The sequence below is a fragment of the Entelurus aequoreus genome, linkage group LG17, assembly GCF_033978785.1.
Source record: "Entelurus aequoreus isolate RoL-2023_Sb linkage group LG17, RoL_Eaeq_v1.1, whole genome shotgun sequence".
Taxonomy (NCBI): domain Eukaryota; kingdom Metazoa; phylum Chordata; class Actinopteri; order Syngnathiformes; family Syngnathidae; genus Entelurus; species Entelurus aequoreus.
This window is the reverse complement of record NC_084747.1, coordinates 20,052,382-20,079,633: the sequence shown is the minus strand read 5'-3', so window position 1 is coordinate 20,079,633 and position 27,252 is coordinate 20,052,382. Positions and strand designations below refer to the sequence as shown.

Genomic DNA, 27,252 nt, shown 5'->3' with positions numbered 1-27,252 from the left:
TATTATGTTAGATCCATTATGGACTGGACTCTCACTATTATGTTAGATCCACTATGGACTGGACTCTCACACTATTATGTTAGATCTACTATGGACTGTACTCTCACTATTATGTTAGATCCAGTATTTTGAAGGTGTAATGGTTTGAACTTGATGAAAAATGGGGCTAAATAATAATTACGATCCTATATTCGCACAATAAACATGATTGAGTGCTGTTCTGGTTGTTGTAGTACCGCAGATTGCCCTCCTGGTGTCGCTGTCAAATGGCGTCTTCAAACTTAGCTTGTCTTTATTTGACTTGTTGACTCCTTTGGACCGGAAACAAAAGACATTAGTCTTGTAGCTAATGTTCGCGCCTATAATTATTATTAATACTACGTATACAATGCCACAAACAACTTTATTATTTAAATGGCCTTTATGCTCCCTGCTGGGCGCCTGGTAGGCACAATGATTCATGTTGTTGTTGTCAACGTTAATGGCATTAGCGAGCGTGCTAACATGCTAAACTGCTCCACAACAAGGCTAACGTCAGCCAGTCTGTAAATTGGTGTTTTATGATCACTCGCGGTTCTTTGAGTCCGTTTTGCTACACGCCGAATGATAAGTGATATTTTTGTTAGGTTGTGTGCTGTCCTTTCGTGGCACTTTGGCAAAATAATCCGCTGTTTTTGCGCCATGCAAAGTTATTTGGCTGGAATTGTGGGCCGGGTTCGGCTGCGCGAGTCGTTGGCAGCAGTGCGCATGAGCAGCGACGCGCAAGTTCGCTGCAAACTGGTAAGTGGAAAACAATGTCTAGGTATGCATGTCACATTTTTAAAATTAAGGTATTTTAAAGACGAGTCCAGTGATTTAAGTATCATTTTCCTATGATAAATAATGATAAAGTTTTTGATTATTAAAATGGGTACAAATGCACTAATTTCCGGTCGACATATATTTTCTTCTCTTTTTTTTTTCCTTTCTTTTTTCATTAATCAATCCAACAAAATAATACACAACAATACAATAATAATACAATTCCAATTCCAAAACCAAACCCGGCCCAGCAACATTCAGAATAGCAATCAACAGAGGACACACAAACATGACACAAAACAATCCAAAGGTAGTCAAACAAAAATGAATAATATCAACAACAGTATCAATATTAATAATAATTAATTAATTAATAATATCAACAACAGTATTAATATTAATAATAATTAATTAATAATACCAACAACAGTATCAATATTAATAATAATTAATTAATATTATCAACAACAGTATTAATATTAATAAATAATTAATGAATAATATCAACAACGGTATCAATATTAATGAATAATATCAACAACAGTATCAATGTTAATAAGAGTTCCAACATAGCAGTGATTACAAATCCCTCATTGACATTATCATCACAGCCATTTATAAAATAAAAACATTTTAAAAAATTAACAATAGTGTCACAGTGGCTTACACTTGCATCAACACATTGTGTCCAATATTTACCACAAAGATAAAATAAGTCATATTTTAGGATCATTTAATAGTTGAAACACATTACGTGACTCATTGTTATCTAAACTAAATGCGGTCGACTTCTTAATATTAAGTCAAATGGACTCAAGGTTTTAGGTGGGACCTTTTTTTTTTGTTGAATCCGACTTTAAAATGTCATACTTTTCTTAATATTTACCCCATGTTGGTATCACTGGAAAGCTTGCTAAACAGAAAAAAACATCATTATTGTATGTAATGATGTTAATTGTTTTTAATCAATCGATTCCAAAGCACCACATAAACAATCGGTAACTATAAGGACAACAAAACATCATAATAATTTGAAAACGGCAATGAATATTTTTGTTAAGATGTATAATGTTAGGGTCGTCAAATGATTTGTTTTTGAATCCGATTAATCACACTTTTGTAATTGGATTAATCATGATTTTGTGTTTACATGATTGATGCTATATTTTTTGTGATTAATCACATGAGTCACATGAGTTAACTCATTTATTTTGGCAGCCCTAATATATATGTATATATATATTTGTGTGTCTGTGTAGGTGTAGATATATATGGACACACACGTATATGTATGTATGTATATTTACATAAATATATATGCATACAGTATGTACATACATGTATATATGTACTGTATATGAAGGGAATGGGCGGTAGAGAATTGATGGATACGCACATATATGTATATATAAAATAAAATCCCCTGAAGAGCAGAGAAACCTGCGAAACAGGCTTATAGGGATGAAATAGGTCATGACAAAACAGGCTAACGCAGTGGTTCTCAAACTTTTTTTGTCATCCCCCACTTTGGACAAGGGGGAGTTTTCAAGCCCCACCTGCCCCCATCGCCCCAATAGAACGCTAATGCCAAGCTTAATATTTTCAAATTTATTGAACATCAAGTAACATCAAGTTGTATACATTCAAACTCAATAACATAAAATAACATCAAGTTCAATAATAAATAAAATAACTGTGCAGCTGTGGTATAATTATACCACAGCTGCACAGTTATTTTATTTATTATTGAACTTGATGCAAGTTAACTTGCATCAAGTTCAATAATTATTGTTCAATTATTGAACTTGATGCAAGTTAACTTGCATCAAGTTCAATAATAAATAAAATAACTGTGCAGCTGTGGTATAATTATACCACAGTTATTTTATTTATTATTGAACTTGATGCAAGTTAACTTGCATCAAGTTCAATAATAAATAAAATAACTGTGCAGCTGTGGTATAACTTGCATCAAGTTCAATAATAAATAAAATAACTTGCATCAAGTTCAATAATAAATAAAACAAAAGTGTTATAACTTGCATCAAGTTCAATAATAAATCAAAAAAGTGTTATAACTTGCATCAAGTTCAATAATAAATCAAATAAGTGTTATAACTTGCATGACGTTCAATAATAAATAAAATAAAAGTGTTATAACTTGCATCAAGTTCAATAATAAATCAAATAAAAGTGTTATAACTTGCATCAAGTTCAATAATAATTCAAATAACTTGCATCAAGTTTAATAATAAATAGAATAAAAGTGCCACTTTGCAATCTTTGCAAAAAAAAAAAAAGGAGGAGCTATGCATTTGGCAAGACAGGGCAGTGAACATGGGTTTTACAGTACTCCAGCATTAGTGGCTGCAATGAGCCTGTTTTGCACTGCACAGCTTTTCAAATCGGGGTTGCAGGCTTGACACTGCCACTCTTAAGTCATGCTCAATGACGTTCAGCTAAGACCTGTACTACGTTTTGAGTGAAGCAACAGCTGAAAAGCCTATCTCACACAGATAAGATGTGGCAAAGGGGAGAAGAATGGACACAGCTCTCTGCCCGATGAGTGGATATTGATTAGCCTGCTACCCATCCGCGTGAAAGTTTGTTCCGCTTAGCCCCGCCGCCAATAGTTACTGTTGCTATGTCTGTCAAACTTTCGCTCCTACCTAGAAATTTAAAGCCTACAGGAAAAATAAGTAATTTACATTTATTTATATAGCGGATTTCACAGACAGAATCACAAAGTGATTTACAGTGAGTATAGAAAATGAAAGCATAGTAAAAAAAAAAATCTAAGAATATAATTTAAAAAAAAAAAAAATTTAAAGTGACATTTCCTCCTGTTCCTCGCGCCCCACCTGTCATGTCTCTATTCCCCACCAGTGGGGCGCGCCCCACACTTTGAGAAACACTGGGCTAACGTGTATGTATGTGTGTGTGTATATATATATATATATATATATGTGTGTATATATATATATATATATATATATATATATATATATATATATATATATATATATATATATATATATATATATACACACACATATACACACACATATATATATATATATATATATATATATATATATATATATATATATATATATATACACACACACACATATATACACACATATATATATATATATATATATACACACACACATATACACATATATATATATATATATATATATATATATATATATATATATATATATATATATATATATATATATATATATATATATGCATATATATGTGTGTGTGTATATATATATATACGATATACATATATAGATATGTATATGTATATATATATACACACACACATACACTGTATATAGATATGTATGTGTGTATATATGTACATATATAACTTATGTATGTATGTGTGTTTATTTATATATATATATATATATACATAAATATATACACACATCAATATATATATTTTTTATTTTTTTGCAACAAAAGTGCTAATCGCTAGCTGTCATTAGAGCACTAAATTCTAGCTGGCAACTAGCGCGTTAATTGCTAGTGCTAATTGCTAGCTACATTTTATTCTTATCGTGTTAAAATAACGTGAAGCTAAATGCTAACAAGTGCGTGCGCAGGTGGTGGGTCTGGGCAACCCGGGCATGGAGAGTACCAGACACAGCGTGGGCATGGCGGTGCTCGCTGCCCTCGCTGCCCGCCTCAGCCCGGGCGAGCGATGGCGCAGCGACAAGCAGGTGTGCGGCGACATCATGTTGGCGGAGGTCCGAGGCGCACGCCTGGTGTTGCTCCGCCCCAAAGTACTGATGAACATGAACGGCGTGTCGGTGGCCAAGGCAGGTGAGTAGACCCCCGACCCCCCCACGTAGCGACAGGTGTCCGACCCGCTAACATATTGACCGTCCTGTCCTCTTGGTGGTCAGCCCGCAAATATGGCGTCCAGGCCGAAGACATCGTGCTGGTCCACGACGAGCTGGACAAGTCTTTGGGCAAGATGTCCATCAAACATGGAGGCAGCGCCAGGTGCGTCCCCACAGGTCATGTGATGATCAAGTGACCTCTGACGCCTTCTTCCTGACAGAGGCCATAATGGAGTCCGGTCCTGCGTGGCCTGTCTTCACGCCGATGTGAGTTCGGACCCCGAGTTCTTCCCCCGGGACTTTTGGACCCGCGTACCTAATGTTCTGTCCCCTTTCAGGTGATGCTCAGACTCCGGGTCGGGATCGGACGTCCGGCGGGGAGGACGTCGGTGGAGCGCCACGTCCTGGGACGCTTCACTGCGGAGGAGCAGAAGGTTCTGGACACGGTTCTGGTCCAGAGTGTGGACATGCTGCTGTCCCAGCTGAGCAAGGAGGACCAAGGACAGTCCTCCGCTTCACCAGCAGGTGGCAGACATGGCGCTTTGTGACGTCACGCACACTTAGATGTCCAAATGAAACTTCATTCGTGTGTAAAGTCCACCTGCCAGCAAGAACTGTATAGAATTTTCTAGAATACTTCAATCTGGTCTAATCCACGGACCCACTGATTATATCTCATATAAATATTTATTATTGTGCAATAATAATATGTTCAAAGAGTACAGTATAGCGCCACTATTAGCAAGGTAGCACCTAGAGTGCTAATCGCTAACTGGTAACTACAGTGTTGGTCACGAGTTGGCAACTAGCAGACTAATCGCTAGCTGGCAACAAACATGTTAATCGCCAGCTGACGAATAAAGCGCAAATCGCTAGCTGGCACCAAGAGCCCTAATCGTTTGCTGGTAAAAAAAAAAAAAAAAAAACGCTAATCGCTCAATGGAAAGTAAAACACTTAATTGGTGGCAACTAGAGAGTTAAGTCGCTACCGGGGAACTAGAGCACTAATTGCTTGCTTGCGATTAGCGTGCTGATTGCTCGTAATCAGCCGCTGACGTCCCAGCTCGTAAGTGCTATGATCTTCCATCCATGTTCGGACATATTTCACAACACGTCAACAACATTTGTCATACGTTGTCGTGACAACCAGATCCCTTCTTAAAACCCATTTGTATTCTCTGCTGTGAGGTCTTCTGTGTCTTTTATGCTTTTGTTATATTTTAAAGGTTTTTTATCATTATTATTATGTTATTATATTATTAATCATCATTACTATTATTATTCTTAAATGATAATCATGTTTGAAATGATGACATTTTTACAGCACAGCATCTTATTTAAATAATGAAAACAAGAATAACACTCGGCGAGTTGAGTGGGCGTCCTTCACAGTCACGTGACCTGGATAAGACACGCCCATTTACAGTGAGTTCACACGCACACACTGTAAGAAGTATCACTGGTATCACGCACACACTGTAAGAAGTATCACATGCACACTGTAAGAAGTATCACTGGTATCACGCACACACTGTAAGAAGTATCACTGGCATCACATGCACACTGTAAGAAATATCACTGGCATCACACACACACTGTAAGAAGTATCACTGGCATCACATGCACACTGTAAGAAGTATCACTGGTATCATGCACACACTGTAAGAAGTATCACTGGTATCATGCACACACTGTAAGAAGTATCACTGGCATCACATGCACACTGTAAGAAGTATCACTGGTATCACGCACACACTGTAAGAAGTATCACTGGCATCGTACATGCACACTAAGAAGTATCACTGGTATCACACGCACACTGTAAGAAGTATCACTGGCATCACATGCACACTAAAAAGTATTACTGGTATCACGCACACACTGTAAGAAGTATCACTGGCATCACATGCACACTGTAAGAAGTATCGCTGGCATCACATGCACACACTGTAAGAAGTATCACTGGCATCACATGCACACTGTAAGAAGTATCACACGCACACTGTAAGAAGTATCACTGGTATCACGCACACACTGTAAGAAGTATCACTAGCATCACATGCACACTAAGAAGTATCACTGGTATCACACGCACACTGTAAGAAGTATAACTGGTATCACACGCCCACTGTAAGAAGCATCACTGGCATCACATGCACACTGTAAGAAGTATCACTGGTATCACGCACACACTGTAAGAAGTATCACCGGTATCACACGCACATTGTAAGAAGTATAACTGGTATCACACGCACAGTGTAGGAAGTATCACTGGCATCACATGCACACTGTAAGAAGTATCACTGGTATCACACACACACACTAAGAAGTATCACTAGCATCACACTGTAAGAAGTATCACTGGCATCACATGCACACACTTTAAGAAGTATCACTGGCATCACGTGCACACTGTAAGAAGTATCACTGGTCACGCACACTAAGTATAACTGGTATCACACGCACACTGTAAGAAGTATCACTGGCATCACATCCACACTGTAAGAAGTATCACTGGTATCACGCACACACTGTAAGAAGTATCACTGGTATCACGCAAACACTAAGAATTATCACGCATACACTGTAAGAAGTATCACTGGTATCACACGCACACTGTAAGAAGTATCACTGGCATCACATGCACACTGTAAGAAGTATCACTGGTATCACGCACACACTGTAAGAAGTATCAGTGGTATCACGCACACTGTAAGAAGTATCAGTGGTATCACGCACACACTGTAAGAAGTATCAGCGGTATCACGCACACACTGTAAGAAGTATCAGTGGTATCACGCACACTGTAAGAAGTATCAGTGGTATCACGCACACACTGTAAGAAGTATCACTGGTATCACGCACACACTGTAAGAAGTATCAGTGGTATCACGCACACACTGTAAGAAGTATCAGTGGTATCACGCACACACTGTAAGAAGTATCAGTGGTATCACGCACACACTGTAAGAAGTATCACTGGTATCACGCACACACTGTAATAAGTATCAGTGGTATCACGCACACACTGTAAGAAGTATCAGTGGTATCACGCACACACTGTAAGAAGTATCAGTGGTATCACGCACACTGTAAGAAGTATCAGTGGTATCACGCACACACTGTAAGAAGTATCACTGGTATCACGCACACACTGTAAGAAGTATCAGAGGTATCACGCACACACTGTAAGAAGTATCAGTGGTATCACGCACACACTGTAAGAAGTATCAGTGGTATCACGCACACACTGTAAGAAGTATCAGTGGTCATAGATGTATTTAGTTGAAGTAAAGGCGTCAGTCGAGAGAAAAGACGTCAATACCGGTAATTGTGACCTGGCAACTATCGTATTGTTTATACTACTTGTGTTACAAGGTGTGCGCATGTCAGGATGGCCGAGCGGTCTAAGGCGCTACGTTCAGGTCGTAGTCTACTCTGTAGGCGTGGGTTCGAATCCCACTTCTGACAAACTACTTTTGTCAGGTGTGGCAATATCCATCATTGGATGACGTGTGGAAGTACACACTAATTAATTACACTATTATGTACACTAGATTAACCTGGACATATTTACTACACTATAATGTACACTTACTGCACTATAATGTATACACTGTAATGTACACACTTACTATACACTATAATGTAGTTACTATACACTGTAATGTACACACTTACTGTACTATAATATATACACTTACTATACACTGTAATGTACACTATAATGTAGTTACTATACACTGTAATGTACACACTTACTATACACTAATCATGTACACACTTACTGCACTATAATGTATACTTACTATACACTGTAATGTACACACTTACTATACACTAATCATGTACACACTTACTGCACTATAATGTATACACTTACTGTACACTGTAATGTATACACTTACTACACTAGAGTATCCTGTAAACATTTACTACACTAATGTACACTTACTATACACTATAATGTAAACTTACCATAGACTATAATGTACACACTTACTATACACTATAATGTACACACTGTAATGTACACACTTACTATACACTAATGTACACACTGACTATACACTATAATGTATACACTTACTATAACCTCTTAAGGCCCAAGCTGTTTGTTTACATGCTTTTTTTTATTTATCTTCGCTATTTGGGCTTATTGGACCCTAATTAGAATAAAAACTAAGAATGTACTTAGTCCATAAGTAACAAACGTGTACTTCATGTTTAGTGAGATGCTAATTCTTATTTTTACACCTTTTTTTTCCACATTCCATTGTGTTATACTCTTCTGACACCACCAGATGGCAGTATAAGTGTCCACATAAAGGCCATAAGACCCCAATTCAGTAGTGTAGACAATTTTGGAAATAAGAGCTAAAAGGTGCTGTCCACACATGTGGCCACTAAGGCCTTTAGAGGATACTGTATCATGTAAACTTACTATACACTATAATGTACACACTTACTATACACTAATGTACACACTTACTATACTATATAATGTAAACTTACTATACACTATAATGTACACACTTACTATACACTATAATGTACACACTTACCATACACTAATGTACACACTTACTATACTATATAATGTAAACTTACTATACACTGTAATGTACACACTTACTATACACTGTAATGTACACACTTACTATACTATATAATGTAAACTTACTATACACTATAATGTACACACTTACTATACACTATAATGTACACACTTACTATACACTGTAATGTACACACTTACTATACTATATGATGTAAACTTACTATACACTCTAATGTACACACTTACTATACACTATAATGTACACACCTACTATACACTATAATGTACACACTTACTATACACTGTAATGTACACACTTACTATACTATATAATGTAAACTTACTATACACTCTAATGTACACACTTACTATACACTATAATGTACACACTTACTATACACTAATGTACACACTTACTATACTACATAATGTACACACTTACTATACACTGTAATGTACACACTTACTATACTATATAATGTAAACTTACTATACACTGTAATGTACACACTTACTATACACTGTAATGTACACACTTACTATACTATATAATGTAAACTTACTATACACTATAATGTACACACTTACTATACACTCTAATGTACACACTTACTATACACTATAATGTACACACTTACTATACACTGTAATGTACACACTTACTATACTATATAATGTAAACTTACTATACACTGTAATGTACACACTTACTATACACTGTAATGTACACACTTACTATACTATATAATGTAAACTTACTATACACTATAATGTACACACTTACTATACACTCTAATGTACACACTTACTATACACTATAATGTACACACTTACTATACACTAATGTACACACTTACTATACTACATAATGTACACACTTACTATACACTGTAATGTACACACTTACTATACTATATAATGTAAACTTACTATACACTCTAATGTACACACTTACTATACACTATAATGTACACACTTACTATACACTAATGTACACACTTACTATACTACATAATGTAAACTTACTATACACTATAATGTACACACTTACTACACTATAATGCAGTGTTTTTCATCCACTGTGCCGCGGCACACTAGTGTGCCGTGAGATATAGTCTGGTGTGCCGTGGGAGATTATCTAATTTCACCTATTTGGGTAAAAAATATATTTTTTGCCAACCAGTAATTATAGTCTGCAAATGATGTGTTGTTGTTGAGTGTCGGTGCTGTCTAGAGCTCGGCAGAGTAACCGTGTAATACTCTTCCATATCAGTAGGTGGCAGCCGGTAGCTAATTGCTTTGTAGATGTCGGAAACAGCGGGAGGCAGTGTGCAGGTAAAAAGGCGTCTAATGCTTAAACCAAAAATAAACAAAAGGTGAGTGCCGCTAAGGAAAGGCATTGAAGCTTAGGGAAGGCTATTCAGAACTAAACTAAAACTGAACTGGCTACAAAGTAAACAAAAACAGAATGCTGGACAACAGCAAAGACTTACTGCGGAGCAAAGACGGCGTCCACAATGTACATCCGAACATGACATGACAATCAACAATGTCCCCAAAAAGAAGGATTAAAAAAAACAACTGAAATATTCTTGATTGCTAAAACAAAGCAGATGCGGGAAATATCGCTCAAAGGAAGACACGAAACTGCTACAGGAAAATACCAAAAAAAGAGAAAAAGCCACCAAAATGGGAGCGCAAGACAAGAACTAATACACTACATAGGAAAACAGCAAAAAAGTCCAAATAAGTCAGGGCGTGATGTGACGGGTGGTGACAGTACACCTACTTTGAGACAAGAGCTATAGTCATGCATGCTTGGTTATGCTTTAAAGTCATATCCAACAATGCGACTTTTTACTGTCAACTGAGTTTCGTTTTTTAATGATTTCTGCTGGTGGTGGTGTGCCTCCGCATTTGTGCCTTGGCTCAAAAAAGGTTGAAAAACACTACTATAATGTACACACTTACTACACTATAATGTACTCGCTACTGTAATGTACACTTACTACACTATAATGTACACTTACTATACACACTTGCTACACTGTAATGTACACATACTATATAGTAGACTTACTATACACCATCATGTGCACTTACACTATTATGTACACTTACTACACTAAATTATCATATACATACTTATTACACTATAATGTACACACACTACACAAAATTATTGTGTACACTTACTACACTGTAATGTACACTTACTATATAGTAGACTTACTATACACTATCATGTGCACTTACACTATTATGTACACTTACTACACTAAATTATCATATACATACTTATTACACTATAATGTACACACACTACACAAAATTATTGTGTACACTTACTACACTGTAATGTACACTTACTATACATTATCATGTACACTTGCTACACTGTAATGTACACACTAAAAAGGAGAGCAGTGTAGAAAGACACTACTTCATTGGGAAAGTGCACACACACTCAGAAAGTACACAGTGTACAGAGTATACTTACTGAAGTGTACTGTTGTGAGTATTCTACCCAAGTTTTGCATGAAACATTGAGTATTTAGTGCTTTTAAAAATACTTTTCTGAGTTTATTGAGCAGGTAGCAGTTGTGATGTGGTTCTGAAATGGCAACAAAAACAAGACATGAAGGCATAGTTTAAAAATGAGGACTAAATATTGTTCTGAAGTTCAGACGTCAATTGCCACCTTCAGTCTGTGGCGGCCTCTGCTGGTGAAGGAGGCGAACTACACCCCCCCTTCAGTTCATCCCGCTGCTAGTTGGGTTTAAAAAAAATAGTCATTCTGATTTTCCCTTTAGGTCGGAAAGTCCTTGAAAGACGATGAAGTTCTGGTAGAGGTTCTTTATGTGGTCCTTCAGAGTTTGGATCGACGAAAACTCCTTCAAGTGGATCCAATGGGAACTTTGGGATCTGGTGGAGTTTCTCCCACGGTAGAGGTTTTTTCACGTGGTCCTTCCGAGTTTGGATCGACACAAAGTCCTTCAAGTGGATCCAATGGGAACTTTGGGAACTGGTGGAGTTTCTCCCACGGTAGAGGTTTTTTCACGTGGTCCTTCCGAGTTTGGATCGACAAAAACTCCTCCAAGTGGATCCAATGGGAACTTTGGGATCTGGTGGAGTTTCTCCCACGGTAGAGGTTTTTTCACGTGGTCCTTCCGAGTTTGGATCAACACAAAGTCCTTCAAGTGGATCCAATGGGAACTTTGGGATCTGGTGGAGTTTCTCCCATGGTAGAGGTTTTTTCACGTGGTCCTTCCGAGTTTGGATCGACAAAAACTCCTCCAAGTGGATCCAATGGGAACTTTGGGATCTGGTGGAGTTTCTCCCATGGTAGAGGTTTTTTCACGCGGTCCTTCCGAGTTTGGATCAACACAAAGTCCTTCAAGTGGATCCAATGGGAACTTTGGGAACTGGTGGAGTTTCTTCCAACAACAGGGTGGACTCCATGAACCAGGTTGGCCTTGGAGGTCCTTGCCGGACAGCTTCTGGTCCACCAGACTTTGGCTGAGGGTCAGAGGAAAAGGTTGATCTTGGCGGTGACGCTCTTGCAGCCGCTGGCCGAGAAGAAGTGTCCCGGCGCCGGCGTGTACGTCATGTCGCCCCCTACCGCCCGCACCACGTCACTGCGCTGGCAGGCGCCGAGCTGGCAGAGCTGCGAGCGCACGCAGCGCTCCACGTGGCGGCGGCTCAGCGGCAGGAAGGGCACGAAGGACGTGATGAGCTTCTGCCGGATGATGGACGACTGGAAGAGGCCGCCTGAGGGAAGGGCGGGAAAGACAGTAAAAAAAAGCGAGCGTTACAAAACCAAAACGGCGTCGCTCACTGGAGTTGTTGTCGTAGACGGCCTGAGCGATGGCGTCCTGCAGGTCGGACGACGTGATCTCCTCTCGGTCGCGTCCCGCCCGGCGGTGTTCCAGGGCCACTCTGTTGACCACGTCCTCGCCCGCCGTGCTAACAAACACACTCTGCTCAAACCCAGCGCCATCGCCACGCACCGAGGACCGGGATCGGCGCTGACCTGATGAAGACGTAGAAGGCCTTGCGGTAGTTGGTGCCGAAGACCACGTGCGAGGGACCCAGAAAAGGTTCCAAGACGTCGACGAGTCCGCGCGGCATCCTCTCCATCTCGTCAAAAATGAAGACGGAGCGAGCGCACGCCGTCAGGTTCCCCTGGACCCAGTTCTTCAGCTGCACCTGTAAAGAAGGACGCCGGTGAGCCAAGTGGCGCTGCCGTCACACAAGGAGAGGAGTCTCACCCGGTACTGGTCCACCTCGCCGGCGGAGGGGAAATGCAGCGCGGGGATGAAGCGGTGCACGTACGGGCTGCTCATGGCCGAGCCGTACAAATGGCTCCCCAGCATGGAGCTGACCAGCGTCTTCCCGGTCCCGGAGGAGCCGTGGAAGGACAGAACCAGGGGTTTTTCCGGGCTTTTATTCTGAAGGAACTTGACGACCTCCTCAGAGATGATGTCCTGAGCCAGATGTTGGCCGTAAACGTTCTTGTAGAGGTCCCACTCCAGCTCTGGTTCACAAACACTCAACTTTAGGACAATCTAACTCCCGCCATGTTGTTGGTCTCTCGCTTCAAACAGGAAGAACCAGGTCTCACTCCCGAGCGCGTCTATTCAACAGTGGAATTAACCGAACGCAGTGAGCCCTCTTTTCGGTCGGGTGGGGATCGCACGAACACAGAGCCTCACAACTCGCCAGTGACGAAGTTCCGCAAAGTACAAAAAATGTCGAACAAAATCTGATTACAGAGCCAAACGTCCCGTTGTCAGCTTCAAACCTGCAATATGAGCCCATCAACACGGACGAACGAGCGAGAATGCCATAATCGCGCGATGGCAGCAAAAAAAACTAAAACTTTAAGGTGTTCAATGTCTATTTACGTTACATTTTTGCTGAGAGAAATGCGTCCATTTGATTTTTTATTCATTTAGGATAACAAAGTTCCTTCCAATGACAGGACAATGGCTAACAATTCGACAGTAATGACAAATACAAGTTGATATCCTCTTATATGATTACATCACTGTATCGTTTTTATCGGTTATTTCTTCAGTTTAAGGAGCATGATGTGGACAAATATTGATGTCCACAATATTTGTCCACATATATTGTGGAAAACTCCTTGTTTTCGCATTTTAATGTATAAAATATAATCATCGCAAATTGTATTGCATTAAGTTTTTTTTCTCAGCCCTACTTTTTTTTTTTATTGTGTAATAATTTAAAATTGTTGAAAGATATTAAAATGTGTTAAGTGTTTAACATTTTAAAAAATGCTTTGAAATGTTTAATAATTTTAAAATGTTTAAAAATATTTGAAAAATGTTAAATGTTCTATAAATGTTAAACATATTTTAAAATGTAAAAAAAAAATTGAAATGTTGGACATGTTTAACATATTTTAAAATGTTAAAAAGGCTTTGAAATGTTTGACACTTTTAAAATGTTTGTAAATTCTTAGTTTTTTGAAAAATGTTAAAATGTTAGAAATGTTCAAAATGTAAAAAAATATTTGAAATGTTTAAAAAAAAATGTAAAAAGCTTAAAAATGTTTGAAAAATGTTAGACATGTTTAACATATTTTAAAGTTAAAAATGTTTTGAAATGTTTAAAAAAAATTATGTTTAAAAGGTTTGAAACATGTACACACAGTGTACACAGTATACAGTATATTCCCCTCAGTTTAAGAGCATGATGTGGACAAATATTGAAGTAAATTATTGCATATTGTTTTGATGTGTGGCACCTTGAGACAAGAACTTGTCTTTATTCACTCCTTGTTTTCGCATTTTTATGTATAAAATATAATTATTGCAAATTGAATTGCAAGTAAGTTTTTTTCCTCAGCCTTGTTAAAAATGTATAATATGTTTAAATTGTTAAAATATATTAAAATGTTACACATGTTTTAAAAATTTTTTAAAAAGCTTTGAAGTGTTTAACATTTTTAAAATGTTTTATAAATGTTAGACATGTTTAACTTATTTTAAAATATTAAAAATGCTTTGAAATTTTTAACATTTTTTAAATGTTTGAAAATGCTTAAAAATGTTTGTAAAATGATAAAATGTTTAAAATGTTAAAAATGCTTTGAAATGTTTAACATTTTTAAAATGTTTGAAAATGCTTAAAATTGTTTGAAAAATCTTTTAAAAAATGTAAAAATGTTAGACATGTTTAACATATTTTGAAATGTTAAAAATGTTAGAAATGTTCAAAATATTAAAAATTATTTGAAATGTTTAACATTTTTTAAAAATGCTTAAAATTGTTTGAAAAATGTTGTATAAATGTTGAAAATGCTTAAAAATGTTTGTAAAATGATAAAATGTTATAAAAAAAATTAAAATGCTTTGAAATGTTTAACATTTTTTAAATGTTTGAAAATGCTTAAAATTGTTTGAAAAATGTTTTACATTATTTATAAATGTTAGACGTGTTTAACATATTTTGAAATGTTAAAAATGCTTAGAAATGTTTGACATTTTTAAAATGTTTGAAAATGCTTCGTTTTTTGAAAAATGTTAGAAATGTTCAAAATATAAAAAACTATTTGAAATGTTTAACATATATTTTTTAAAATGCTTAAAAATGTTTGAAAAATGTTTTATAAATGTTAGACATGTTTAACATATTTTAAAGTTAAAAATGTTTTTAAATGTTAAAAAAAAAGAATGTTTAAAATGTTTGAAACATGTACACACAGTGTACACAGTATACAGTATATTCCCCTCAGTTTAAGAGCATGATGTGGACAAATATTGCAGTAAATGATTGCATATTGTTTTGATGTGTGGCACCTTGAGACTAACAACTTGTCTTCATCCACTCCTTGTTTTCGCATTTTTATGTATAAAATATAATCATCGCAAATCGATGAAGTTTATTTCCTGAGCCCTACTTGTTACTGTTACTTCTTACATTTAGGTCGCTAGCTAGCTAACACTGCGACTCTATAAAAAGTCCCGTCAGACGCAAACGTAAACATTAAAAACGTAAACATTAAAAACGTAAACAATAAAAACATAAACATTAAAAACGTAAACATTAAAAACGTAAACATTAAAAACAGCCCTGTGATGAGGTGGCGACTTGTCTAGGGTGTACCCCGCCTTCCGCCCGAATGCAGCTGATATAGGCTCCAGCACCCCCGCGATCCCGAAAGGGACAAGTGGTAGGAAAAATGGATGGATGGATGGACATTAAAAAACATAAACAGCTGTTTCCCGGCTAGCTTGCTACCTTGTTAGCAGGCGAGCTAAAGTTAGAGCCGCTCACCTTTGACATTAGGCCGGAAGTCACAGTCGCAGCTGTCGGAGAAGGAGCAGTAGAAGTTGTTTATCGCCCAGCAGGCGGGCGGAGGAAGACATAGAAGCAAGACGAGGAGCAGAAACAACATGTTTAGTCCGCCATCGGCACTGCGGGCGCACCGGAACCTTCGCTACTTCCGGGATGACGCCGGGTCACGTGATCCGTCCGCTCCTCCCACCAAAGCTTTTACAAATATGTGTCAAACTTTTTCTAACCTTTGATCAATGACGTCATTAAGGTGACGTAACAGTACATCAATAGCCTTAAATAATACACAAGTATGGTCCAGCAAAAATAGACTCATTTATTTCCAACTACTGTATAACAAAACCTTTAACAATCCGTCTGTGAATACTGTAAATACATATATTACTCAATACTTTATATCATATATATTTATAATATTTTATATCCCATCCTCTGATCTCAACAAACCACATACATGATTCTGTATTAATATACACATTATCTTGTGTTCTATATACTATTATATGAATACACAAACATATATATATATATATATATATATATATATATATATATATATATATATATATATATATATATATATATATATATATATATATATATATATATATATATGTGTGTGTGTGCCGCCCTCGATATGTAGGAATATCTTGGCTTTACCCCAACACCTTTTCTTGATCAAACACTCTGAAAAACGTCTTCTTGTCGACAGGTTTATTGACCGTAAAAAGGGTAAAACTGAAAACATACAAGCAGAAAGGATGCTTACATTACAGACATGCACACACAGCCAATTACACACACAAGCATACTACAATAAAACATGCATTATGCTGTGTATTGAACTTAAATGGATAAATAAATGCCACAAAATATGTAATTTAAGTGCTCTACAGCAAACTAGCTTACTATGCTAACATTCACTACACAGTATGAATTACAAAAATTAAGGTCTATTTAGGTGTACTGGAGAGGAGGCTACGCCGGATAGTCGAACCTCGGATGCAGGAGGAACAATGTGGTTTTCGTCCTGGTCGTGGAACGGTAGACCAGCTCTTACCCAACAATGTTAGTATTTGAATATAGGTGAGGGCCGACATCCGGGCAACTGAGCTACATACGGGTTCTTCGAGCCATAGCAACCAGACTGGCGTTGAAAACAAACCGTTGCCATTACTCTTTAACCTGTCGACCTACGCTGGTTAAACCTGTCATTCTGCCTCCAAAATGCCGAAAAACGGTGTTGTTTTTGGTTGTGCTAACCACAACTGGAAACAGGGAAAACAAAGATTGTATTTTGTTCTGCCAAAGCGTGATAAAAGCCCACAGAGACGAGACAAATGGCTCGCAGCTTTACACGAGGACGGTTCTCACTGGAGTCCCCCAAAGTCCCGGGTCGTGTGTTCGGATCACTTCGTTTCTGGTAAATATAAGGAACAAAAATCCACCTTCTTAACCACAACTTGGCTATACCGTCCGTGCTAATGTTGTACTTGTTGAATTTGTACCTTATAACGTTCGACAGCTGAAGTTGTTGTTGTACAAAACTAACATGCGGTATATACTATATAGTCTATAGCCTAGCTAGCTATTTTCAAAAACCGGTTTCGTTTAAATTTGCACTTAACAGTTGGGTTTTTAAAAACCAATAAACCCTATAATTTTCATGTTGCCATTTAATCAACTTTTCAAGACAGTCGCAAAATGCTGTCTGCAAGACTTTTCAATACAAATACATATATTTTGTACATTATTCCCCTGCTGTACTGCGCCTTCATAAGGCTACAACTTACAAGGACCAGGCTACTAGGGGTCAGTCTGCTTTCTTTTGGCGTTTTTTGCCGGACATTCCAGTATTATTTACCCGTAATCTTGGTATTACTTTCCTTATTAGGTTATTTTGCCACCTCCCCCTTCTCTGTTTAAACTCTCCTTTGTTGTACTTAAACAGTACATGTAGCCCTCAAATCTCCCAATATTTTATACACTAACACTTGATCTTGTTGTTGATAACTTCCGCGTCTCTTTCTTAGTAGCGCGCAGGCTAAGCTAACTAGCAAGCTAAGCTAAGCCTGAGAAGCTTTAAAGTTCACTGAGACGAGTCTGACGCAAATAATACATTTTCGTTTTTTCACACGATATGCGAATAAGTAAAAATGCGTAAATGAAGGATTTAACGCCGACTTCCAAGCCACAACGCTCGTTAAATGCTTTTTCTGTCAATGCTGTGTTCGCTGTGAGCTGGTTTGTTTTCAACGAATTTCCGGTTGCTAGGGGATTGGTAGGCGGAAGTGACGTAGGTCCGCCCTCACCTATAGTTACTCGAAGACTTATTCCTAGTTACAATTATACTGTTAAGAAAGTATTGTCTTATATTTTGCCTAAAATGAGAATGCATCATAATCAGTGACGGCTGGTGAATTTTGTTTTAGGTGGGGCAGAAAGTTTGTAAACCAAACCCCTGTAGGGGGGTCGTCCTCCCCCAGAAGATTTCTTTGTGATTTTCACATACAAATATTGAAGATCTTTGCTCCTTCTCAACTCTGTGCTAATATTCTTTTCACAAAATACAACCAATAGTAGTTAATGTTAAATCTTACTTGTAAAAAGTAATCCCCGGATTCCTATTTTTAACAGTCCGCTCATTTGAGCAGGAAAATGCTGAACACCAGCCCAGCATCTTTGTTTAATACCTGTCAACTCTCAGTTTAGGATCTTTGTTTTCTACCTGTCAACTGTCAGTTTAGCATCTTTGTTTTTTACCTGTCAACTGTCAGTTTAGGCTGCTCGCCGGCTCCTCATCACCACTTCAAGATGGCGGCCCAATTTCTCGCGTCACAGCAGCCAATGCTGCATCTACTTATAAGATGTCTATGGTTATAATGCCATTGCAAACACACAATCTGTTGCGTCCACTGCAGTTCGCTGCCATTTTCTACCGCTTTTCCCTTTCGAGGCCGTGGGGAGTGCTGAAGCCCATCTCAGCTTAAAATGTTAAAAAATAAATGTTTAAAAATGTTAAAATTGTTAAAGTATTTTAAAATTTGTTAAGTGTTTAAAAAAATATTACTTAAAAGTTTAAAATGTTAAAAAAAATTTGAAATGTTTAACATTTTTAAAATGTTAAACGCTTAAAAATGTTTGAAAATGTTTTTAAAAAGTTAAACATGTTTTAACATTTTTAAGCATTTCCAAACATTTTTAAAATGTTTAACATTTTTAAAATGTTTGGAAATGCTTAAAAATGTTTGAAAAATGTTAAACATGTTTAAACATATTTTAAAATGTTAAAAATGCTTTTAAATGTTTGAAAAATTTAAAAGGTTTAAAAAATGTTAGAAATGTTTAAAATGTTAAAAATGCTTTGAAATGTTTAATATTTTCAAAATGTTTGAAAATGCTTAAAAATGTTTGAAAATTGTTAAAATGTTAGAAATGTTTAAAATGTTAAAAATGCTTCAAAATGTTTAACATCTTTATAATGTTTGAAATGTTTTAAAATGTCCAACATTTTTAACATCTTCAAACCCTTTTAAATGTTTGAAAAGGTTAAAAATGGTTGGTAATGTTATGAAAGCGCCAAATGGACTTTTTATTTTCACAATAAAACATTCCCAGTATTGTCTAATAAAGACAGGACATACATTGGTATTAATGTGTTTTTATTACTTTGACAAGTCATCAGTCCATGAAAATCACATAATCATGTTAAAATGACACAAATGTCTAAAAAAGACACTTTTTTTCCCTTGATAAAATGTTATAAAACTTGTCTTGTTTGTTTAATAATTAAGAAAGTATGAAAGACCAGTGTTTACGTTCAGTTTGGGATTCAAACATAAACCTTTTGTTTACATTTCTACAGAGACTCCTTCTTGCAAGTATGCTAACTGTTCCTATTAAAACACGCTAACCTTAGCATGCTAATGTTTTATGCAAACATTTTTGCTAATTTATTCGTATAAACCTAAAATTCATGGGTTTTGAGACATATCTCCTTCTTGCAAGTATGCTAACCGCACATATTATAACACGCTAACGTTGTATGCTAGCTGTTTAGCATCAATCAACCTCGGGGCCAGAGGTTCACAGCACAGATAGAAGGCACGTCAAAATTTCTACAGACACTCCTTCTTGCAAGTATGCTAACTGTTCCTATTATAACACGCTAATGTTAGCATGCTAACGTTTGATGCTAACATTTTGCTAATTTTATATGTGTAAACCTAAAATTCATGGGTTTTGAGACATATCTCCTTCTTGCAAGTATGCTAACTGTTCCAAGTATAACACGCTAACGTTAGCATGCTAAAGTTTTATGCAAAAAAATGTGCTAATTTATTCGTATAAACCTAAAATTCATGGGTTTTGAGACATATCGCTTTCTTGCAAATATGCTAACTGTTCCTATTATAACACGCTAATGTTAGCATGCTAACGTTTGATGCTAACATTTTGTTAATTTTATGTGTAAACCTAAAACTAATGGGTTTTGAGACATATCTCCTTGCAAGTATGCTAACTGTTCCAATTATAACACGCTAACATTAGCATGCTAATGTTTTATGCAAACATTTTTGCTAATTTATTCGCATAAACCTAAAATTCATGGGTTTTGAGACATATCTCCTTCTTGCAAGTATGCTAACTGTTCCAATTATAACACGCTAACATTAGCATGCTAATGTTTTATGCAAAAACATTTGCTAATGTATCGTATAAACCTAAAATTCATGGGTTTTGAGACATATCTCTATCTTGCAAATATGCTAACTGTTCCTATTATAACAAGCTAATGTTAGCATGCTAACGTTTGATGCTAACATTTTGCTAATTTTATATGTGTAAACCTGAAACTAATGGGTTTTGAGACATATCTCCTTCTTGCAAGTATGCTAACAATCCCTACTATAACACGCTAACGTTTTATGATAGCTTTTTAGCGTCAATCAACCTCGGGGTCAGAGGTTCACAGCACAGATAGCAGGCCCGTCAAAATTTATACGGAGACTCCTTCTTGCAAGTATGCTAACTGTTCCAATTATAACACGCTAATGTTAGCATGCTAATGTTTTATGCAAACATTTTTGCAAATTTATTCATATAAACCTAAAATTCATGGGTTTTTAGACATATCTTTCTTGCAAGTATGCTAACTGTTCCCATTAAAACATGCTAATGTTAACATGCTATTGGAATGTAGGTTTACGTTTCGGGAATAATGCGATACTGTTGGCGTGTCGTGGAGGTCCAGCCTTCACAACGTCAACAAACATGCTCGGCAAAGTTCTGCGCTAGAACGTGCGGTCTGCAACGTTCTCCGGACGTCACATGACCGCCGAGGACCACGCCCCCACTCGGGATGCCAGAGAACACAAAGTTTCTTGTGCAGTACCCATGTTGGACACTTCACACACCTGTGGGAACCGACCTTCTGGGGACCGTCTAAAAACGGCATGTTGCATGTTTGACACTTCACACACTCGAGTCATGGGAACGGACCTTGTGGGGACCGTCTAAAAACGGCATATTGATGTCTCGGCGGGAGTCTCAAGTCAGGCTTTTGGGGCGTGGGGCGCGGGCGGCTCCAGCCTGTTGGACAAGGCCGTCAGCACCTGCTGGAATTTGGCGTAGCGCGGCGCCTGGCTCTCCACGGCGCCCCTGCTCCCCCACAGTAGCCTCATCTGGAAGTCGGTCTGGAACACTTCCAAGATGTCGGCCTGCTCCTGGAAACCTGCCACAGCAACGCCCGCGTTTTAGACGCTAACATTAGCATGCTGACGTTTTATGCCAGCCTCTAAGATCATTTTTTATCATTTAAACCAAAAATTATTTGGTTAGGACATGTCTCCATTTTGCAAGTATTCTAATTGTTCTCAAAATAACAAGCTAACGTTAGCATGATAACGTTTTATGCTAGCTTTTAGCTTCAGTCAAAATGATATATTCAATTATAAAATAGTAATTTTTGACAACAAGTACCAACTTTCTTCATGAAGCCATTAAACCATTAGCATGTGTGGGCTTGTTAACACTTTTTACTGTCAGGATGGCCGAGCGGTCTAAGGCGCTACGTTTAGGCCGTAGTCTACTCTGTAGGCGTGGGTTCGAATCCCACTTCTGACATGAACATTTTGGATTTTCTGCACTGAGAAGAAAATGATTAATTCATTAATTCATTTATAATATGATAAACATTACCTCTGTTATCATGCTAACATTAGCATGCTAACGTTTTATGCTAGCATCTAAGATCATTTTTATCATTTAAACCAAAATTTATTTGGTTAGGACATGTCTCCATCTTGCAATTATACTAACTGTTCTCAATATAACAAGCTAGCATTAGCATGTTAACATTTAATGCAAGCTTTTAGCTTCAATCAAAATTATATATTAAATTATAAAATAGTAATTTTTGACAACATATACCAACTTTGTTTATGAAGCCATTAAACCATTAGCATGTGTGGGCGTGTTTGGCCCTGTGGCTGTCAGGATGGCCGAGCGGTCTAAGGCGCTACGTTCAGGTCGTAGTCTACTCTGTAGGCGTGGGTTCGAATCCCACTTCTGACAAGAACATTTTGGATTTTCCTTACTGTGAGAAGAAAATTACTAATTCATTTTATCTATGACATGAACTTTTCCTGTTATCATGCTAACATTAGCATTCTAACTATAGCATGCTAACATTTTATGCTAGCATCTAAGATCAATTTTATTATTTAAACCAAATCTTATTTGATTTGGACGTGTCTCCATTTTGCAAGTATACCAACAAGCTAACATTAGCAGGCTACCGTTTTATCCTCGCTTTTTAGCTCATTTTGTATGTTTAAACTTAACAATCAGAGATTTTGATACTTGGCGCCATCTTAGAAGTATGTTAATTTCTTGTATTTTAGCATGTTAATGTTTTATGCTCACTGTATGTTAAAAGCTAACAATCAGGGATTTTAACGAAGTAATTTAACAAACTAATTTTAACTAACTATCCATGCTATGATAAACTTTTCCTAAGTTAGCATGTTAACGTTTTAAGCAAGCATTTAAGCTCAATTTGACCATTTCAACCACAATTTATTTGGTTTGGACATGTCTCCATTTCCCAAGTATGCTAACTGTTCTCAATATAACAAGTTAATGTTAGCATGATAATGTTTTATGCTAGCTTTTTAACTAATTGTGTATGTTGAAACCTAACAGTCAAGGATTTTGATAATTGGTGCCATCTTAGAAATATGTAAACTTCTCTTATTTTAGCATGTTAACATTTTAATGCTAATATTTTTTGATAATTTTATTTGTATAAGCCTAAAAATCTTGGCTTTTGATACATGGCATTGTCAGAAGTATGTCAACTTTTCCTACGTCACCATGCTATCGTTAGTTAGCATGTTATTGTTTTATGCTAGCATTTTAGCTAATTGTAATTATTTGAACCTAAAATTCATGGCTTTTGATACTTGGTGCCATCTTAAAGGTATGCTAACATTTTTATATTATCATTCTAACATTAGCGTGCTAATGGTTTGTGCTAGCATTTTTGCTCATTTTGATGATTGAAAGCTAAAATTCATGGCTTTTGAGACATGTCTCCATCTTGCAGGTATGCTAACTGTTCCCATTACAACAAGCTAACGTTAGCATGCTAATGTTTTATGCAACCTTTTTAGCTTCAATCAAAATGATATATTCAATTATAAAAGAGTAATATCTGATAACAAATACCAACGTTATATATGAAGCCATTAAACCATTAGCATGTGTGAGCGCACTGACCTCTAAAGCTGTCAGGATGGCCGAGCGGTCTAAGGTGCTACGTTCAGGTCGTAGTCTACTCTGTAGGCGTGGGTTCGAATCCCACTTCTGACAAGAACTATTTTTGATTTTCCTCACTGTGAGAAGAAAATTACTAATTCATTTTGTCTATGATATGATGAACTTTTCCTGAGTTATCATGTTAACATTAGCATTCTAACATTAGCATTCTAACTATAGCGTTCTAACTATAGAATGGTAACGTTTTATGCTAGCTTTTTAGCTAAATTTTTATGGTGAAACCTAACAGTCAAGGATTTTGATAATTGGTGCCATCTTAGAAATATATAAACTTCTCTTATTTTAGCATGTTAACATTTTAATGCTAACATTTTTTGATAATTTTATTCGTATAAACCTAAAAATCTTGGCTTTTGATACATGGCATTGTCAGAAGTATGCCAACTTTTCCTACGTCACCATGTTAACGCTAGTTAGCATGTTATTGTTTTATGTTAGCATTTTAGCTAATTGTAATCATTTGAACCTAAAATTCATGGCATTTGATACTTGGTGCTATCTTAGACATATGCTAACGTTTTTATATCATCATGCTAACATTAGCGTACTTATGTTTTATGCTAGCATTTTAGCTAATTTTGATGACTGAAAGATAAAATTAATGGGTTTTGAGACATGTCTCCATTTTACAGGTATACTAACTGTTCCCATTATAACAAGCTAACGTTAGCATGCTAACATTTTGTGCAAGCTTTTTAGCTTCAATCAAAATTATATATTCAATCATAAGAGTAATTTTTGATACCAATTGCCAACTTTATTCATGAAGTCAACCCGATTGCACTATGGCTGTCGGGATTTTGATACTTGGTGCCATCTTAGAAGTATGTTAACTTCTCCCATTTTAGCATGTTAACATTTTAATGCTAATATTTTCTAATAATTTGATTTGTATACACCTAAAAATCTTGGCTTTCGATACATGTCAGAAGTACGCCAACTTTTCCTGTCTCCATGCTAACGTTATCAGTAATTTTTGACAACAAATACCAACTTTCTTCATGAAGCCATTAAGCAATTAGCATGTGTGGGCTTGTTATCACTTTTTACAGTCAGGATGGCCGAGCGGTCTAAGGCGCTACGTTTAGGCCGTAGTCTACTCTGTAGGCGTGGGTTCAAATCCCACTTCTGACATGAACATTTTGGATTTTCTGCACTGAGAAGAAAATGATTAATTCATTCTATTTATGATATGAAAAATATTTCCTCTGTTATCATGCTAACGTTTGCATGCTAACGATTTATGCTAGCATCTAAGATCATTTTAGGACATGTCTCCATCTTGCAATTATACTAACTGTTCTCAATATAACAAGCTAGCACTAGCATGTTAACATTTAATGTAAGCTTTTAGCTTCAATCAAAATTATATATTAAATTATAAAATAGTAATTTTTGACAACATATACCAACTTTGTTTATGAAGCCATTAAACCATTAACATGTGTGGGCGTGTTAGGCCCTATGGCTGTCAGGATGGCCGAGCGGTCTAAGGCGCTACGTTCAGGTCGTAGTCTACTCTGTAGGCGTGGGTTCGAATCCCACTTCTGACAAGAACATCTTGGATTTTCCTCACTGCGATGAGAAAATTACTAATTCATTTTGTCTAAGAGATGAACTTTTCCTGTTATCATGCTAACATTAGCATTCTAACTATAGCATGCTAGCATCTAAGATCAATTTTATAATTTAAACCAAAACTTATTTGGTTTGGACATGTTTCCATTTTGCAAGCATACTAACAAGCTAACGTTAGCTAACAATCAGAGATTTTTTTTTTATCCTAACATTAGCATTCTAACATCAGCATTCTAACTATAGCGTTCTAACTATAGCATGGTATATGGTCATGCTAACATTAGGGTTTATGCTAGCATTTTAGCAAATTTTGATGATTGGAAGCTAAAATTCATGGGTTTTGAGACATGTCTTCATTTTGCAGGTATACTAACTGTTCCCATTATAACAAGCTAACATTAGCATGCTAATGTTTTATACAAGCTTTTTAGCTTCAATCAAAATTATATATTCAATTATAAAAGAGTAATATTTGCATACTTGCCAACCTTGAGATCTCCGAATTCGGGAGATTGGGGGTGTGGGGGGTGGGAGGAGGCGGGGTTAAGAGGGAGGAGTATATTTATAGCTAGAATTCACTGAAATTAAAGTATTTCTTATATTTATATATATATATATATACAGTGTTTCCCATAAACTGCCAAGATACCTGTGGCGGTGGGGGCGTGGTCACCATGACATCATCGAATAATTTGCATAATTTAGTAGAATGATATGATTTTCTCTAAAAAGGCTCAAAAAATGTATACTTACTAATTAATAATAACAGTTTTGTTTTAAAGGTCCATCCATCCATCCATCCATTTTACAATATAATTACAACACTTTATGTACATATTTATATACAGATTTGAACAATAAGTTATTCACTGAAAAATATTTATTAATTGTGGTTCTTACAAAAAATATATCTTATAAAATATAAAAGCTAAAATGTCTCTTAAAGCTCTGCCCCTTTAATTAGTGCATACTAAATAATTTAACTTTAGTCTACTACTACAACCATATTATTTACCAGCAACATAAAGTGAAACAGAGGCAGAGGTGTCCTGCCACAGTCAGTAACAAATAAACAGAAAACAGAAGTGGTCAAATACAAATAAGGTAACAAGAGAAGTATCCTACACTTCTCTTTTGTAAAGTAAATCTGAACAGCCTATATGGGCATCTACATCAACTATATGATTTGCCTGAGAAGCTGGACAGGACAAAAAAATAAAGAAATAAAAATATTTTTTTATTTTTTATTTTTGGCGGACGTAATTCTTTCGTGGCGGG

General features: G+C 36.5%; 3 protein-coding genes and 5 non-coding genes across 9 annotated transcripts in view; 6 read left to right on the top strand and 2 right to left on the bottom strand.

The window, feature by feature from the left end:
* The first annotated feature begins 314 nt into the window (after window positions 1-314).
* ptrh1 (peptidyl-tRNA hydrolase 1 homolog) lies at window positions 315-5,907 on the top strand. The gene is made up of 5 exons (XM_062024092.1): window positions 315-780; window positions 4,428-4,647; window positions 4,731-4,830; window positions 4,889-4,934; window positions 5,006-5,907. Exons 1-5 carry the CDS (start codon window positions 604-606, stop codon window positions 5,213-5,215), a joined length of 753 nt encoding a protein of 250 aa, XP_061880076.1. The 5' UTR covers window positions 315-603; the 3' UTR covers window positions 5,216-5,907.
* Window positions 5,908-8,055: 2,148 nt separating this feature from the next.
* On the top strand, window positions 8,056-8,138 carry trnal-cag (transfer RNA leucine (anticodon CAG)). The gene has a single exon. It is a non-coding gene; the product is annotated as a tRNA-Leu (tRNA).
* Window positions 8,139-12,081: 3,943 nt separating this feature from the next.
* Window positions 12,082-16,727, bottom strand: tor2a (torsin family 2, member A). The gene is made up of 5 exons (XM_062024091.1): window positions 16,534-16,727; window positions 13,500-13,765; window positions 13,262-13,437; window positions 13,067-13,194; window positions 12,082-12,999 (listed from the first exon to the last, which is right to left on the bottom strand). Exons 1-5 carry the CDS (start codon window positions 16,652-16,654, stop codon window positions 12,755-12,757), a joined length of 936 nt encoding a protein of 311 aa, XP_061880075.1. The 5' UTR covers window positions 16,655-16,727; the 3' UTR covers window positions 12,082-12,754.
* A 3,491-nt stretch (window positions 16,728-20,218) lies between these two features.
* LOC133632631 (SH2 domain-containing protein 3C-like) overlaps window positions 20,219-27,252 on the bottom strand; it is a 69,852-nt gene continuing 62,818 nt past the window's right edge. For both annotated transcript variants that reach the window (XM_062025170.1, XM_062025171.1), the window contains one exon: window positions 20,219-22,288. In XM_062025170.1, the coding sequence (XP_061881154.1) occupies window positions 22,110-22,288 (179 nt within the window). In that variant the 3' untranslated portion in view covers window positions 20,219-22,109. The remainder of the gene's footprint in view (window positions 22,289-27,252) is intronic.
* On the top strand, window positions 22,598-22,680 carry trnal-uag (transfer RNA leucine (anticodon UAG)). Its single transcript has one exon. It is a non-coding gene; the product is annotated as a tRNA-Leu (tRNA).
* Window positions 23,048-23,130, top strand: trnal-cag (transfer RNA leucine (anticodon CAG)). The gene has a single exon. It is a non-coding gene; the product is annotated as a tRNA-Leu (tRNA).
* trnal-uag (transfer RNA leucine (anticodon UAG)) lies at window positions 25,448-25,530 on the top strand. Its single transcript has one exon. It is a non-coding gene; the product is annotated as a tRNA-Leu (tRNA).
* On the top strand, window positions 25,867-25,949 carry trnal-cag (transfer RNA leucine (anticodon CAG)). Its single transcript has one exon. It is a non-coding gene; the product is annotated as a tRNA-Leu (tRNA).